Raw genomic sequence first — 18,589 nt, 5'->3', positions numbered from 1 at the left:
ATACTATTGCTACTGCCGTCATTTTCTTTGTAAATTGAATTTTTTAGTGTGCTAAGGAGTTCAAAGTAATTATTATATTGCTTTGACACCTAAGTACGATCCCACTGCATGAATATTGATTCTGCCCACTCTCTGTTAAATGTCATCTGGAAATAGCAGGACAAACTGGTTACAGAAACATCAGCAAGCTCTTATGAATGAATAGGGAACAGTGAGCTTGTGGAAGGTCCTTGGGAAAGATAATGTATCGTGGCCAGGCTAGGAAGATTTCATCATTAACAGTGTCAATGGAAATAAATAAACATGGCTCTGCTGTAGTGTGTGCTGCAAAAATAGCAAACTGAGAAATGTGCAGGGATAAGCATCCATTTTGAAAAAAGATGGTTACCAGGCCTAAATTTAGGCTAAGTTGACAAGAGTCAGAAAAACACAAAGACAATAGCAAAATATCGGTGTGTACATATGAAATGGAGAGTAAAACTACATTCTGTACATTATTGATGATGCACAAAGCTGTAAATGCGCAAAAACTCTAACATTCCTACAGTTGAAGCTTTGGGAGTAAACAAAAGAATAATAAGTTTAATATCTATGTTTGGAAAAAGCAGTTAATTGGCCTTCGGACTTGAATGTGCCCTGCCTGGTATACAATCGTGTGCCCCTACTCTGAGTTCTCTACTGCTTGTGAAGCTAGTTTACTGAGTTTCATTTTGGCCCTGAGGTTGTGCTAATCTAGCGGGTGCTGACAGTGTGTAGTCCAGGACCTGTCCGGTGACCTGGAGGAGCCCTCCAAGTATACCCTTATATTTGACAGTCTGCTACTGCTGTTGCTTTGGGTACATCACGTGAAGTGGGGTGACAGCACTCTGGGAATTTATAGTGTGATCAGACCTTTACCACTGTGTCAGTGAGAGCGGGATCCACTGATCCCTCTAGTGTAAAGTTCTGCTATTTGAAACCCAGAATCTTGAGCTGACATTCCATGTGCATATTGAGTGAGTGTGTGTGGGCGTGTGTGTAGGTGTGTGTAGGTGTACTGTGTGTAGTACATGTAAGGTAGCAGGAATGGAAATGGCTCAAACCGGTTCTGTATCCTGAGGCAGTGGATCCACATCCCCTCTCTGGAAAATGTTTATAAAAGGGGGATCCAAACCTCCCACTTTGTTCCATTTCCAAGTTCTTTGTGGCCAGGGAAGGTGGTGCTTCACAGAGTACTTACAGGACTGCTGTGTGACCAGTGCAAGTGTCTGCATAACAGCCACTCTCCCTGGGGGCAGGAGACATCACATGAAGTCTACAAATTACTGTAGAAGCAGAGGGACTTCCTGAGCTCCTAGAAGCCTACCTGCCTACTCAGAGAGGGAAGAAGAGTGACTGGTACGCAACGCAGAGGTGGGTTATCTGCTGTGGGAGGGTAAACCTCATAGAATAGCTCTCTGCAAACTTATGCGGAGTTGGTATGATGGGGGTATTTCGCTGCCCAACATACGTTTATATTATTGGGCGTCCCAACTTATAATAGTCAATCAATGGATACACGCAGCGCAAGATGAACCCGCTTTGCGAATGGACAGGGCGATGCTGGGACTGCACGGAGTCCTCCAAGCCCTATATGTTAAATCAGGGACGAATAGGCTACAAGGCCCCACAGCGCACACAGTACAGATCTGGCGCACGGCACCGCGCAGGTTGGGATGGGAGGGGGTGATTACGCAGCAGACGCCGCTATGGATCTCCCCTAAGATTGGTATAGGTCATCTGCGTATAGAATTTGAGGGGTGGGATCGCATAGGCATCTCCAAGGTCGGCGACCTCTGGAGGAAGGGTGGGGTGATACCGTTTGAGACGCTGCAAGCAGACTATTAGATGAGCCGGACCGAGCACTTTAAATTCTTACAAATACAGCATGCACTACAGAAAGCTATACCCATGGGGACCACCCTACCAGAGTCTTTCCCGCTGGAGGACCGGCTGCTCACAGACCACCTCACCAAGAAAGCTATATCATTGACCTACCGTAAACTGGTGAATCATCAAAAAGACCCCACGGAGATCCTCAAAAGAAAATGGGAGGCAGCAGTGGGGCCCATGGACGAACTAGAATGGTTTGAAGCGCTGGCGTCTCCCCGAGAGGTGGCCATCCCATCCAAAATAAAACTGGTGCAGCTTAAAATACTGCACCGGATATACTACACTAGAAATACACTCCATAAAATGGGGAGGGCACTTACCCCGCTCTGTCTGCGGGGTTGTGGACTACGGGGCACTTTCTTCCACACTGTCTGGGACTGCCCTGCTGCATATTGGGGGGAGGTCATGGCAACGATATCACGGGTTACCGGTCATGTTGTCCCACTAGAACCCCGAATGTGTTTACTATATGTGTGGGATACTACTGATCTTAACCAGGCTGATCAAACCTGGGTGACCGTCGGACTAGCATTAGCAAAGAGTTTCATTGCGCAATACTGGGGGCACAGGCAGCCCCCTCACACGGGAGGTGGGGCCGGGACATGGATAGTGCCATGACGGCGGAGAGGGTGGTGTGCGCGAACAGAGGCTGCCCCAGGAGATGGCAAAGAATCTGGGGAAAGTGGAACGCATTTAGAGGCAATATCTGTGAACCCCCGGTAGCGGACTCAGAGTCCGAGCTGAGCGACGGAAGCTGAGACATCCTCTTCACTTGGGGTGCGACTTGATGAAGGGTGGGTGTGCGTGCGGGGGGCAGCGGGTGGTGGATATAGCGGCTGGGGTGTGCATGAATGATAGTCTTAATAAATGTCAGGAATTGCCAATATGCCAGCAGAGGTACTGCTCGGATACGCTATGTAATGACGAAAGGTGTACTTTTGTTTTTTGTTTGTGCTAATAAAAATTGTTTTAAACAAAAAAAAAAAAAAGAGTGACTGGTACTGCAGGAGTAGAGTAGGGGTGGGGGGAATTCACAGAGTTTCAATCTGTGAAATAACACGGAGTTACATGAAAACTCTACGAGATTCCTCGGTGTTCTGCGAGATGGGGTACACCGGCAGATATTTTTTTGCACCGGGTGCTTGTTCTGCTTTGCAAAATCAGCATGAACGGCACCATGCGGCTCAGCAGAGGACGCTGCTTCTTTGGTGCCACTTGAGTAGATTTTCTACTTAAGCAGCAGCTTTCTCACCACAAACAATTGTGACTGCCCTCATTGAGAAAATCTTGCTGGGATGCCATCCTAGAGCCCCGAAAACGGTGGTGGGATGTCAGCAGTTCTCGCGCACTAAGTTGCCATTGGCAAGCCGTGCGCATGAAAACAATCCGCCAACCAGCAGTTTAGGGAGTTTGGCCGGAACTCCACATTACAAGCATAACATGAAGTGGCTAAAACTGTGCGGACTCTGCCGGAGGAGTGGAATTTATCGTCCACCCCTAGTGTAGAGACTGTCAAGGAGGAGAAGGAGAAGCCCAGCTTGATCACAGGATGGGTGTCACCCATTTGTACCGGACCCAGAGTCTGCAGGGTTCCCGCTCCCCCGTTGCAGCTCCTACCATGAGCTGCACAACTAAATATTCACCAAGTTGTCACCGTGCAGTCCGGCCTTCCACCATCAACCCAGAGTCCCTAATACTGCCACTGCCACTGCCACCTTAGCTGCCCACCTGAGACAAGCTGCTACATTACCTCTTGGGCCATTGCTGAAGACAAAGGCCCCAATATGTTGGGCTTAAGCTGCAACCCCCGACAAGTCTGCCAAGTGTGTTGCTCAGCGCCTCTTATCCTGAAGGGAGCTAGATCGGCATCAGTGGTTTCCCACCGTGGCGCCAGAGCTCCAGAGTGTGATGATACTCATGTCATTGAACAGGTAAAGTAGTACTGTGTCTGCAGGAATTGAGAGACTGTGCCTCAATGCGAGCAGAGGTTGTGAGGATTGTGGTGTATTCTATGGTATGGTCGTACAACCTTATCTAGTAATACATTTGCAAAACGGTCGTGTCCAGTCAGGCTTGTTTGCAAAAACCTTTAGCTCAACCCTGAGTAGCTGTGGCTTCGAGCAGCAGGGCTTAAACAAAAAAACTGGTGTAAAGCATTTAGAAGCACCAAACAACAAAATAAGAAAGCCACACAACACGAAAGAAATCTGACACAAATTTACAAATATATTCTATTTATATGAATTTGTAGACACCAAGAGGAGCCAAATACCCTGGAAGATTCAGAAGGCATAGCCTTTAAAGTAAAACATAAATCTCAGCCTATTAATCCAAAGCGCATACAAGCGTTTCTAACTGTAAAGTTTAGAAACTTGAAAAGTTTGAAAGAGTTGTGTTTAAATACTCTGGCTCGAGTAGGGTGACCAGGTCTGGCAGGGAGAGGGTCCGCAGGTCCACTAAGCAGCATTTGGGCAGTTAACTCCTCACCAAAGCAGTCTCAAGTCCAGTTCCACGCTTTACATCAAAACTGCCATAGGCTATAACGGAGTGGTCCTGATGCTGGGGATGCAGGATGCTGAAGATGCTCTGGGTGCTGTGCCGTCAACGGTGGTGTCCTTGCGGTTATTCCTCTGTCCACGGATGAGGTAGGGTGACTTTGCACATAGAAGTCTGGGGTCCCTCGAAGTCATCTTGGAGCCAGTAGAAGGCCAGCTGATGCTGTGCTACCTGTCTCCATACACAGTGGTTCAAGCGGTATCCTATGGTGGAAGATCGTGTCCCTTGGGGGTGACTAATCTGGTCTCAGACATTTCCAGATCCAGCAGACTGGTGCAACTTTTGGCCGCCGAGGAACGATCGCTCAGAAGCCTAGCAGTGGGTCTTAACAATTCCAGGTATGTGGCTACTATCTTGCAGAATGGGGCTTCTTCAGTTGTGATGGCCCTGGTGCTGGTTCCATGGGGTCAATTGACTAACCCTTGGAGTCACTTTTTTAGTTTTGGGCTCAGGAGGGTCTTTTCTTGAGCCAGGAGCAACAGGCCCAGTCCTCTCTTCTATAGCCCAAGGTACAACATTTGCAGACTCGCAGGCGGTGCAGCCTCTCTTGCCAGGTGCAGGGTTAGCAGAGCAGCCCTCCTTCAGTCCTTTCTCATGTCCCATCATGATCTGAGTTTCAGGGTGCCTGGGGTATCATATTTATACTCAGAAAGTGCCCTGGGATAATGCGGTCACCAGCCAATGGTCTACCTGGATCTCTCCCATCCTGTGACGACTTCCAGCTATGTTTGGCATCTAGCAATCCCATGTTGCACTATTCTGCCCACTCCCAAGATGTCTGAAACCTTCCTTGCATATTAGAAAAATTGGTAGCCCACCCTAGAGGACTACATGCCCACAGGAAAACCGATTTGGGCACCGGCTGCCAGTCTGTCTACCTGAACCCCTCACAATCGCCATTTGGCCGCCAAAGCCAGCTTGGCCTTTGAAGCTCGGCCTTTGGGCCAACACCCTGAGTGGCCTCCTGCAAAGGGGAGGTGACATCTCTCTCTGTAGCAGGCTACCATTTTTCCTTAGCCTGGGAGTTGTTCACAGAACTTCCCAGGCTGGTAGAAAGCTGTCTGGTGGTCAGCAACCGTGTGAGGCACCTGGACAGACTGGGCTACAGAGGGGCAACTTTCTAAAAGTTCCTTTTCATAAAAGTAACATTGAATTCAACTTGGGCATCAAGTCGGGTTTAATGACACGAGGAATTTGATACCTCAAAGTACCCATTTTGGTAATCCCTCGCCCCCCATGTCACTTCACCCCCAACCACTCCCCAACTCTATACCGCTCAACTGATTATTTTTGGCCTATGTTTGAAAACAGCATTTTCACGCTTCATTTTTTATATTTTTTATTTACCTATCCCTCTCAGTTCGGTCAATTAAAAAAAAGCCTGTGTTGAATGCTTGCATACACAAAATGACAATGTGGCCATGTCATTGCACCTTTTTGTTCTGTTTTTTTAGCTCTGTAGCACAGCAGCCATAAAGCTGTACATAATTACTACAATTATTTTTTCAATCTGAAAGGTCTTATAGGCGGGACCTATTGGAATGGCCATATGCCCCTGTCAATCTTTGAAACCGGAAGTTACAAATAGGAACTACTGGGAGCTACTTTCTGACTTGTGTGTTAGGTGCCAAGAGGCGTTCGTACCACGCACAAAACTCTCTTCTTGGAAATTTAAAGACTGGTAACGAAATTGAGAACATATAGCAAGGGGAAAAATAATTGTTTTTCAACAACATTTTCCACCTTAATTAATGCTGTGGATTGATTCCAGATTTCACTTTTTCGATGCCAACCGCGAGCGAGTTTGACTTGGTACAAAAGGAGAAATGTCAAAATAAATATAATTAATGAAATGAGTAGATTGTTTTTGAATTCGTCTTCAACATCAATCACTTAAATAAACATAAAGATTTAAGCAGGTAATTCTTTTCACCCTCAGACTGCCTTGAGTTTTCAGGTGATGACGTATGCGGCTAGCGCCACCAGTTCACCCTGAGTGCTGGCACCATTGGCACTCTGTGCACGGTGCAAAGCACGGGGATTGCTTCCCAGTAGCACATGTTGGTGTAAACAAGCAATGGCAAAGCCAATAGTTCGTGCCTTTGAGACCAGTTGGCTTTGCCAATGGTTTTTAGCCATTCTGTAGGGCATCTCCGATGATGTGCAGCATGGGTAAAGAAATAAAAGCCTATGACACAGTACGCCCTGAGATGGATCGGTAAATAAAAAGAAAAGAAGTAGTTAATAAGCAAGTTTTTTAGGTAAAGCAGGTGGGGTTGTTGAAGAAGCATCACGGAGGGCTTGGGTCTTGGGAAGTGGCACAGAGAGAGCAACAAATAGCAGGGGGTTGAAAGCGAGCAACATAGAATTGGGGTGGAGAACCACACAGGTGAGAGAGAGAAACAAGCCCAAGTGAAGAACCCAAGGGGGACAGCTGGAAAACACATGCACTCTCATGGAGTGCTTAAACAAAAAGAAGGAAAATAGTGCTTGAAACTTAATCAGTTGAAAGGCACAAGTAATGAGGCCATGCTGTAAGGAAGGGGTAAATACAAGAAGAGACAAGAAAGATGAGACAGGGCAACAAATAAAAAAATAAAAATTGAGAGTGGAAATAAAGCCAACCAGTTGTGAGCAATGGGCCGGCTCTAAGTCTGCTTTAAGCTGAAAATAGGTCTTTTCACTTGTGCCGTCTGGTAGGAGAGACCTAAAATTAGATAGACTCATTTTACACCAATTTTTTTTTCTGGTTTAGTCTTTACCAGGAAACAAACTCCAGGCTTTTGCGTAAAATGGGAGTCAGCACAGTCTCTGCTAAGCTTACGAGAGTCACTAGTGCCAAAGAAGGCAAAAAAACTTCACATTTCTGTACTAGAGCTTGAGTCTGAGTGACTCCTTGTTCTTTTAATGATCGCCTCGCCACCTCGGCTCATGTCCTTTGCTCAATCTACTACTCCATGTATTGTTAATATTCACATTAATAATTGCAAATCGAGTAAAAGAAATGAGGTAATTTCCATGGAGCTGCATTTTATTCTTGCGATCAGATCCACTTCCAATATTGTTTCTTGTGTGGAGTCATATTTTATTATTTTATGCACTACAGGTATTTATATAGACTTGGCTACCTGGGCACCAGATTACTTCTCACTTAACAATGAAGTAACATTAAGGAGGAAACTAAGGTAAACATGTAGGGTTGAGGTGACAGTTGGATTACTAGGCAGGTGAAGCATTGTATAAAGAGTAATAGATTTTCATAGTTATGACAGATCTTGAAAAGATGGATCTGAAATGTTTTAAATAATTCCACTTGCGCCTCATACGCGCACAGTATTGGTGGAATGATTCCAGATTTCACTTCTTCGATGCCAACTGCCTGAGTTTACTAAAGGAGGGTGTATTCTGAAACCTCAATTCCATTCATAACGAGATAACCAAATAATAAATTCAGTACAACAAATGCGTAAAATCACAAATTTTATATTTGCATAATTCTTACTGTTTATGTTTGCCACGTTTTACAAAGTACTTTTTAAATATATTAAATGCGTTGTTCACCCATTATTTCACGTGGGCACACACATAAACACACTGTTAACCTCTCTTCTGCTCTTTCTTTATTTTGTTTATACTTGTACTCCCCTCTGTGCTCCCCTCTGTCTACAGCTCTACTGCATCGCCTGCTCCCTGGTTCTGCTGTCTCACCATTAGCATTTCCGTTTGAAACCCAACTACACAGGCCTTGTCTCTCTCTCTCTCTCTCTCTCTCTCTTCTCTCTCTCTTCTCTCTCTCTCGTGTTTCTCCTTCACCCTAACCCGCTGGCTCTCCATCTCTACGCCTTTTCCATCACACTCAGCAGCAAACTGTACCTTAACCACCTGCACTGCCCGCTCCTTCGTATTGTGTGGGACCTCTCATGGGGTCTGGGTCCACCATCGTCCTATCACCAGAAATAGAGACTGGATTTTGTAGTCATAAGGAAAACACGTTGTTTTTTTAGGACCCTATTTATATATTTTTGGCATACTTACCTACCACTCCAAGACCCTGGGCGCGGGGCAGGAGAGTGCTTTACAATGTCGCGTTGTATTATTAATATTAACAGTTTTACTGATTGGTTTTTGAGCTCCTGTTTTGTGGCACAAATAGTTTCAACAAGAGAGATGCTCTGCTTGCTGACAACTCAATTCCTGAATCAAATTAGTTCCATTAATCCTTGAAAACTGTAATTCTTTTTAATTCACTTCACTTCATGTCAATGTCCCTAATAAATGTTAAGTCCTGAATGGTACACACTGCTGTGGATATGAGCATTTTTGGAGTCAGCGCCATAATGATGCCCTTATTACGAGCTACGTTGTTATGTATCACTCCTGACAGCTGATGATACCACAGGGTATGTTATTTATCAAGTGCATAAATAACACCAGTTACGAGTTTATGGGGAATAACGTCGATTTTGGTGTTTTAAAGCACCAAAACACATATGATACAGTAAATACCAGAATTTTCCCGCTGTTAAATTTTGAAAGGTTTGATCCGCTACAATTGAGCGAGGGTTGAGTTATTCAACATATCTGATACTTATCGGATGCGTTAAATACCTCGAAGCTCGAAGTTCGACCAATGCGTAAAGAGGAGTTTACGTATGGGCTGGAGTATGACGAGGAGCTTGTGATCACTCCTGAGTCGTTACAGGCTTTGGTTCTTATTTAGAATACTCATTTAAAAAAAAAAAAGTTGTCATTCACAAATCAGTTCGGATCCTTTCTTTTGTAGAAAGGGTGACATCCTTACTTAACAACTTCCACTCATCTGAAGTTAGTAAATAGATGGAAGTGGCTGTGTTTCATGGTAGAAGACGTTTATTCCACCATGCAACTATATAGTGACTCATTTGTGACTCAGCATCACTACAGTGTACAGCAAATTAAATGGTAGGGCTCCGTACAAGTGAAAGAGCGGGTGGATTTAACATGTACCAACTTTGATTTACTCGTTATTATATTTAAGGCTTCTTGTTTTGTCCATATATTTTAATTTTACGGCTAAAATTCCACTAAAAGAAACTTCAAGTTTACCCCTGATGAAGGACCCTTTCAGAAATACATTGTGCTGACTGAAATACATGATTAACAGTGGAAAATTATTAAGATATTTTTTGATGAACAGCAATCTACATCATATGTATTGACGTATTGGATACAATTTCAAATGGACGCTTATATGAAGTTACTAAAAGAGAATGAACATTTTTAAAGGATTAATTGAATTAATTTGATTCAGCAATTAAACGGTATTCAAGCAGTGCATCTTTGATGATGCTTCAAACTTCACCTGTTATATTGGCCACTCATTTTTGCCTGTTATTTGAGACAGATGTCACACAAACCTATTACACCTGTTTTTAAACTAATTTCTTAGATAATTTCTCTGCAGGGCATGGTATGGCCTAGGTTAAGCAGTCAGGTTTACCTCTTATGACTAGACCCTGGCTGCCGGGACACGTCATTATCCAGTTTTGAACCGTGGTAGCTCTCCCTCATCTTGATTGTAACTCTTTATCCTTGCTTTTTCCTCTCTGTTTGCTGTCCCTTGGTCTAAAGCTTCATACAGATCCATCCACGGAAGGAAAACTTAAAGGCGGGGTGAAATAAGATGTGTGTTCATACATCACTTGTAATCTCACACGAGAGGGTCAAAGGAAGAATTACGCTACTAGATAGAAAGTTCTATCCTATATGTCTTCCCACGTATATAGTACTCACACTAAATATAGGGTAGCGCTGCTCAAACTTGTGAATAACGGTACACTAATCGGGGTTGGGCATAACCAATGTTATGGACGAAAACCCTCACTCACCCGAGGGTGACATGCTTCATCATTGGGTTCCTCCAGCACACGGGGACCGCTAGGTACCCCGTGTGGGCTACGACTTTACCCAAAGAGGGAAGGAGCAGGAGTGCACAGCACGTGTTGGTACTACCAACTCGAAATGGTAAGGAGGGGCAGAGTGCAAAAAAGAAATAATGTGACTAAAAAACGATCTACCTAGGGGCAACACTTTTATTCTTCCTGCCTAAGTAGTAGTATATTAAAATGCAAGTGAATGTAGGGTTGAAAAAAATACCCTATCTAGTGATCAACATGTTTCTGCCCAGGTGACTGAATTGTTCAAGGCATTCATCAGGATCATAGAAGAGTCACTCTGCTAATAAGGTGCTTAAATCATAATAAAATACTTAGGCCTTTAATCTCTTGATCATCAATCGCAGTGTCAATCTATGCGATGGATCTGAAGGCTCTGTAAAAAACTAATGAAACCATATCTTAAAAGGATTCGCCGTACACCCAAGTGCACCACAACCCAAATTCAGTGACCAAATTTAAAATTTTCTTCTTACCTATAGCATATAGTTTATGTGTCTACTCAACCATCTGCCGAGTCTCACACCACGTCAAATATGCTATTAGGAAATGTAAGTACTTGTTAAAATCATAACTCATAAAGCAGACACCAAAGAACTTGGAACACATAAAGATCTAAAGTGGATCATTATAACAGGCATTCTGACTACTACTATGTTGTAATGTCACCTGGTAATATTATCACTCCCAATATACCAACTGTGATCATAAACCTTATCTGTTACTATATGTGTTTTCGTACTGTGTTCTTGGGTACATGGGGAACGAGAATACACAACAATGGCCATGTTAGCTCTCAATCTATATGTATATCTTTTATGTATATCGTTTATAACTTGCAGTATTGTTTCACTCGATTGATATTTCATAATAGATTCTGTTTTTGGTAATAAGTAGTGAATCTTAAATAGTATGGCTCGCTGTTGCAACTCAGTTCCAATAGTAAGTATGAAACGAAACACTCGTTACTCGAGATCCTCGGTATAGGTTAATAACAAATCAAACATGTGTCTCATACGGAGGAGCGTATTAACGTACAAACCGCTACCATTAGATCAAAGTTAAAGTTAGCCTCAGATTGTGTGAGGTTTGCTCACCTTAATGACGTTTGGTTCGGCTTTGGAGACTCGGAGGGGAGAACCGGACTCGGCGTTCACTCCGTCTTGTACACCGGACCTACTTCTCGTTCCCCTTGTACTTCATACGTCACTTCCCATAAGAAATGTTGCTTCCATCTACAGCCCAAACAGCTGAAACGGATTTACACCAAGCTTGACATGAACGTAGAACTTTACTCCAATGGCGATCCATTGTAGCCGATCAGACAGGTCAAGCTTTTTGACCTATGGTGAACTTAATAAGAACCTATACGGACTTAGGAACCACTCATTGCTTACCATTGGTTGCCTTTTTGTATTCTTATTTCATTGCTTCTTATTTTGTGGCTTTCCTTTTCCAGCTTGTGTTTGTCCCTCACCTGCAGCATAGCACCTTTAACATCAACTTGACAGGCTGGCCTGTTTTCTTCCACTGCTCACTTTTGCAGATCTTCTTTTCATTTTTTGGGTAAGGACAGCATCAGAGTGCATGTGTTTTCCAGCTTTCTCCCTCTTTTGCTTCTTCCCTTGCTCCCCATGTGCTCTCTTACATGCTTCTATCCCCGTGTGCTGCCCCACACTGTCCCCCGTGCTGCATGTTGGTGTCTCCCCAGTGTTGCACGCTCTTTTCCACGGCATCTTAAATGTATCTCCCGCCCCCACCCTTTGCCCGGTCCTCCGTTGGCTGCCACCCCACACCTGAGATTCTTTTTTAAACTTCTATTTTTTGGGGGGGGAGGCGGGGGGCAGGCGGCAAATTTCTGCCGGCCCTCCACAAAAGCACGTTGGTATTTTGTCTTCTGGCGCCTGCCATCTGAGATCGGTGAATGAAAAGTAAAACAAAATGGCACCCACGTCCTTCTGTTGGCATGTGCATGTAGGGTGATGTATGCACGGATATTGAGGTTACACTGTTGTGCTCACAAGTGAAGAGTGAATGACATGTATTTCTAGTCTTGTTGCTTAATCCAAATGAAGAGAATACATATTTCTGTCTCCCTTGTCCATAAATTGAGATGAATAGTTGCATTTTTTGTTCCTGGTGGACGTTGAGCTCCAAAGTATATTTTTCATGCCTGCCCAGAGGAGCAATGTCACTTTATACTCAAGTGATTTGTAAATATTTCTGGGTTGCCTGGTACCCTACAATCGATCCCAACTCTCTCCTTATCTTTCCCATGTAGGTCAATCGAGGGGCTGCGGCAGGATTCCTCCTGCAAGCCATCACCTCAGCCCTGGGAGCAGCCGGCTTTCTCCTCGTTCCTCTAGGGCTGAACCTTGAGAGTCTTATCGAGTCTGGCGCTTGGATGTCATCTGTCATCGGCCTTCCGCTCCTTGCCTTTGGATTCCACTGGCTGACTGGCGACCATTCCACTGCCAATCTCTTCCTTGGATGCGGGTTATTGCTGGCCACACTCTTCGATTACTTCACCCCAGAGAGCCGGCACATGGTGGCCCATTCCATGACTTTGGCTGTCTCAGTTGGGATTCTGATCATCTCCGTTCTTGTTGGGAACCTCTATGGGGTCTTGGGCAGTGTTACCATAAGCGCGGCTGGATTTATCTCTGCAATGAGGAATGATTGGTTGCTCTTACTACGGAAAGAGGATGCGTTGAACTACATCATGCTGATAGGAATGTTGGCATTTCAGAAATCCTTCAGGACGCTCCACCTGGACCTGGTTTAGTTGTGTAACCATTGACATTGTCCGAAATCAAGGATAAATGGGTGCTTCGGTGTATTCCAGACCATTGATGTCTCGGTTGACCAATGGTCTTCATAATCATGTCTCAACTCAGCAGTGATCATGGACCTGTGCAGAGCTTGTAAATAGAAGTATTTCAGTGTAAAGTTTATCAGTATTATTGTGAGAATAGCTAATGTCTGGAAGGATCCAGCAGGGAACATATATGTTTATATATGGGCATTGTGAGCACAAATTGACCTCCGCAGCATCCTCTATGAGCTAACACTTTGTTTGCCTCTATCTGTATTTGCATCATGGTTGTGTGCTCTGAAGAAAGAGGTGGTGCAGAAGAGTTGTATGAGTGATGATAGGTTTTGTTGCCTGCCTGGGACTGATAGAAAGACTTCAGGTTTGATTTATAGGAAATGGGTCCAAGAAAGTCCCAAACACATAGAACAACGAAATTCCATTCCGAGTAGTCTACAAGTTGAAGTGAATGCTTGGGTTGAAGAAATTGTGGATAAAAATAAACCTCTCTTAAATTGGTTGCTCTTCATACTAATTGATCCTGTTTCAGTCAATAGTTTGCAGTATATGCACGCTGTATTCTATCATGGCCCTAATATTTACAAGCAAAAGACACACAGATGATGGACGGAATGCAGAGCAAATCAAACATTCACCCCCAGTCAAGAGATCTGGGTTAAATCCATCGTTCTTTTGCTCGCCATGCCATGGCCAGGTCTAAACTGGGGTGGCAAGGTGAGCAAAAGAACAATGGATTTAACCCAGATCTCTTGACTGGGGGTGAATGTTGGATTTGCTCTGCATTCCGTCCATCATCTGTGTGTCTTTTGCATAATATTTACAAGGCTCCTCAACTGTGATCCCTTCTCTCCTCAATTTGCATGTATGGCTAATATAAATATGTTTGGGATCTCTCTTCCAGAATCTCTCCTCTTTCTCATCTCTGTGCAGTTGTAAGTTCACATACATATTTACCCTTCTAACTTGTATACTGCGGTTTACACACTGCTGTTGCTGCTGTATTATCTTTCAGTTTCTTTGTTTAGGATTTTTGCAGATTTTGGGAACACGTTTGTAAAACGATACCCCTACTAAATCCTCATCTTGTTTTACACATCTAGGTTTTTGATGTAGGGCAGATCTCACTCTAAGGAGAAGCAAAGCTCTTTATTTTCGGAACAGGAGCTGTGATAAAGCGATAACCAGTACATTTAAAGTTACTCAGTTTGCTGACCCCAGAAGGCGAAAAGGCTGAGTTGGCACTTCAGGATACAAACGTGTGGCCTGCAGGTACATCAGATGTCAGTCGCAAGTGCATAACATTTTGAGCTGACTGCAAAATGAACTTTGTTTGCCACTTAATGATTGGTGTTGATTACTAGTAGGTGTCATCATGCAGCACTCCCATTGTGCCTTTACATCCCATTGTCCAAATACAAATTCAAAGCCAGGTCTATTTGCTTTGTCAGTTCTTGTTCTTCTCTAGATTCTTATGTTGAACAGTTTTTTTCCCTGTAATTAAGATGGTTGCACTATCTAGGATAATATTATGTCAGTGGAAACACACAGTTGCTGGTCTGGATACCCTGAACTGAGCCGAAACATGTTCTGGACCGCCCCCCAGAAGCAGTCTACTTGACAAGTCCCCTTTAGATGACAAAGTGAATCCCTATGGTTGTAAGTTTTATTATATTGTGGGGTCGACAGAGTAGTTAAACTGAGTTAATTTCCTATGTGTTGCCTTCAGTATAACCTACTGTAGTACATGGGATATGATGTGTGGGAATCAAATATTTGTATCCATCTTTTGCAGAAAATTAGTGTTTTCCTTTATGCATGTAGGAGACACTGCAGTGGGCATTCAGGCCTATTGATTCCCCAGTCGCTGGTCGAATGGCGATGAATGGAGTTAGTTTTCTGAGATGTACAGATGTCATTGCATTGCATTTATATAGCACTTCATAAACCTCATGAGGGTCTGGCATGATTTTAGAGGGACATCAGGTCGTTGGTTTTGGACCATGAGTGACTGTTCAATAAAATGAACTTTGATTTACTAAGTTTGATTAAAAATTGTAACTGCAGAGATTTCCTTGGCTAGGCAGGTGCAAGCTCACACGTATCAAGAAAATAATTCACTGCAACATATTTCCCCTTTATACAAGACCAAGGAAGAAAAATCCCACTGCATGTTGGACCAGAGATGCAGAAAGTTGAGAACGGTATTCAAAGAAACCTAGAGAAGCTCCCACCGTATAAAACGCATATTGGGAACCACATCAGGCACTTTTGAACTCTAGTGCTCCTTCTGAAACTAGCATCTTTTTCTTCAGCACCATCTGCGAGCTTAATGGGTCCATACCTCTATCTCCGCTTGAACGCAATTCATTCACCTCATGCCCAGCATCAAAGCTAGAGCTTCCTCTTCCTTTCATCACCCTCTTCATATTCCACCAATTTTACCACACAATTACTGCCTTCCCAAAAACATTAACTGGATCCTTTTATACAATCCCTCCCCCCTTTATTATTATTTTTTTTTTTTTTTTACCTTTCCTGTTATTCTTGATGCATACCATATCACCCATCCCCTTTTCTTTCAAATTCCTCAGGCTAACCTCTCCTTCATGTTTCTTTTGGGTCTCACTCGCTTTCTTTCTAATATTAGCATCTAACCTGGACTTATCAACACTCCGTACAGACCCCTCTCTCATCCTCTATGGGCATAGTTGAGTAGGTGATATTCTTTCTCACAACATCTGTAATGGGGTGTGCCATGGCTAAATGTGCTGTGATTATACATGCCAACAACATACTTTTGCCTGACTTCTCATTTCCTTTTCCCCTGCTTCTTACCCATTGAATTACTCTGCGCTCAGCTCATTCTGTCGACTAACATAATGACTTGTGGGTGATAGCAATCTTTTGATGGTTGATCCTCTTAGAAATTCCTTTGTCTTTTTCATTGGGAATATATTTGCTACTACGTATCTACTAAATCCTTGCTATGAAATAATACCTTCCATGGATTTCACAACCTCCTGTGAACTGAGTTCATGAAATTACCCCTCATCTGTCCACTCACTCTAATAGTCATTCAGGACTACTGCATATCACTGTTTGCACGGCTGACTCAATAATGGTCCTAGGAAATGGATCATGAGTTTAGTGAAGTTTGCATCTGTCTGTCAGCATTGGTGCACAAATGACTAAGACAAGATGTTGAACCTGCAAATCTATAGAGGGCCACCAAAAATCAGCAGTCATAGGTTCCTTGTCTTCATTCTCATACTGATTGCCCTCTTCTTCATCACATGTAGAACCAACAAGCAGAACGTCCTACAGTTTCATCCCCTTGGAATGTAATCTGCCTCAAGTTGAATCTGCAGTAACTTTGCAGCTATACGTGCTATCCTTGGGGTGCCATTCTTAACAACTTCACCTCTCAGTATGTCCACCAAAGGCCTATGATCAATCCATGAACAATCTAATGATGTAACAGGTCACCAGTGGATTAACTGTATGCAAATCCTTTGCAACAGAATCTCGTCTTACATTTTACATACCACACATACTCAGTATGTTTAATCTCTAGTTTCTTCAAACATTTTCTGGGTGCTAAAATCTTGGAAATCTTAGCATAGAACTCACAGATCATTAAAACGATTTCAGCTTATTCTTGTTCATCCATGCCTTGACAATCGCTTGAAGAAAACCTGCTCTCAAGTTCTACCCCTTTGTCAGATATTATGTGGCCCAAGTATTTAACACTTTTTCAAACTTACATTTACCTCATTCCGCAACCCCATCATTATTACACATCTTGCTGCTTAAAATGACATCATGTTACTCGGCTGAGGATGTCATCCTTTTAAATGTTTAACCCGGTAACTTTCCTGAGATCCACAATCCTCTAGACCAGGAATACTGCTGAGGCAAACCCAAACAGCATCCTCCTAAGCTGATAAGTCCTGTTCCAAGCAACAGGAGCAGTGTAATATCAGGACTGTTCATCCTGTTCTGATAAATAGTCTGCTGCTGAGAACTCAAGCTTCATGAAAACATTGACTCTCCTAACTTGGCAATGAGATCAACAATCCTGGGGAGACAGTCTGTATTAACTCATGTTTTATGTCTCTTGATTACTCAAGTGAATACAAAACCTCAAGTCCCCCATCTTCTTCTGTGCCACTACTAAAGCAGATAACCACAATGTTGGTTTTACAAAAATTTAAGTTCCCTCAACTTGGTATAGCATACATTATTGCCTTTCTGCGCTGTGTCTAAGACCACCCATTGCTCTGAAATATGTATAGAATGTGGTAAATCATGGTTTCCTTCTGGCCAGTGACTCTTCAGGTCCTTCCAAAAATAGTGGTTCAGGTTTAGTGGGTGGTTTACGCTTGCCATGACCGGATCCCACATGTTTGATAGAAATACAAAATTACGATGTAAAGATAATACCAAGAAAGAGAGTGGAAAACAACTGATGCTGGGGCCGAAAAGTATTCTGTATGGTAACGGACGTGCACCTCTGCCCTGAGTGCCTAGCTATACTGATGTCTGGATCCTTTATGCTGATTTTTGTTGTAGTAGATAAACACACATCATGAATGTGTGCCATGACATAGGTTTGTCTCAGAGTTTTTGGAACAGGAGGGGCGCTTAGAGCGCTAACCTTATAGTGGTGGAAGGCTACAACCTACCCCAGTAGTTAAGCAGCAAGAGTGCGATGGTGGCTGCATACCGCATATTGATCAGTAGTAGTGAACAGGACCTTGTAAACCCATGTCACCGGAGTGAGGCCTACAGGCTCACTCATTTTTTAAAGTTCCACTGCTGTTTGCGTAGCTCACCCCGTGGCGTACATCGGGTTGGTGTGAAGTGCTGCACAACCCAGAAATAGTGCATCTGCACTGGGTGTATGTGTGCTTGGGGAGGGTGGCATAGAGGAATAATGCAGTAATGAGTAGTGCTTGCATGGTGTATGCGTGTGCTGATGGTACATGTGCCTGAGAATAGTACAGTACCTGAACTGTAGTGCTGTGCAGGGTGTGGGTGTATGTGTGTATTGTGAGAGGTGCAATACTTGGAAGAATGCAGTGCCTGCATGATAAGTGCAAGTGTTGGGTGTATGTGTGCCTATGAGTGGTAAAATACATAAAGGATACGGTGCTGGGCAGTGCATGCATGTTGAATGCATGTGCTGGACGTATGTGTGCCTGTGAATGGTACAGTACTTGGAGGGCCCTGAATTCCATTTTGGGAGACCCAGGCCTCCATGGTGAAACATGGAGTGGAGGTAAAGAGATCCCCCCGGCAGTTTGGTGGATTACTGGAGGGGAGGACCAGGCCTACACTTCGAAGGATGCTCTTT

The 18,589-nt window shown here is 43.7% G+C and overlaps 1 protein-coding gene across 4 annotated transcripts in view; it reads left to right on the top strand.

The window, feature by feature from the left end:
* Positions 1-13,730, top strand: part of TMEM276 (transmembrane protein 276) — a 55,210-nt gene extending 41,480 nt beyond the window's left edge. For 2 of the 4 annotated variants that reach the window (XM_085604564.1, XM_085604563.1), the window contains exon 3: positions 12,682-13,328. In XM_085604564.1, the coding sequence (XP_085460690.1) occupies positions 12,682-13,185 (504 nt within the window). In that variant the 3' untranslated portion in view covers positions 13,186-13,328. Of the gene's footprint in view, positions 1-11,859; positions 11,967-12,681 lie in introns of all 4 variants that reach the window. The other 2 variants (XM_085604565.1, XM_085604566.1) reach the window with 2 other exon arrangements.
* The last annotated feature ends 4,859 nt before the right edge of the window (positions 13,731-18,589 follow it).

The sequence above is a fragment of the Triturus cristatus genome, chromosome 5_1 (assembly GCF_964204655.1).
Source record: "Triturus cristatus chromosome 5_1, aTriCri1.1, whole genome shotgun sequence".
Lineage (NCBI taxonomy): Eukaryota > Metazoa > Chordata > Amphibia > Caudata > Salamandridae > Triturus > Triturus cristatus.
This window is presented reverse-complemented; position numbering and strand designations above follow the sequence as displayed.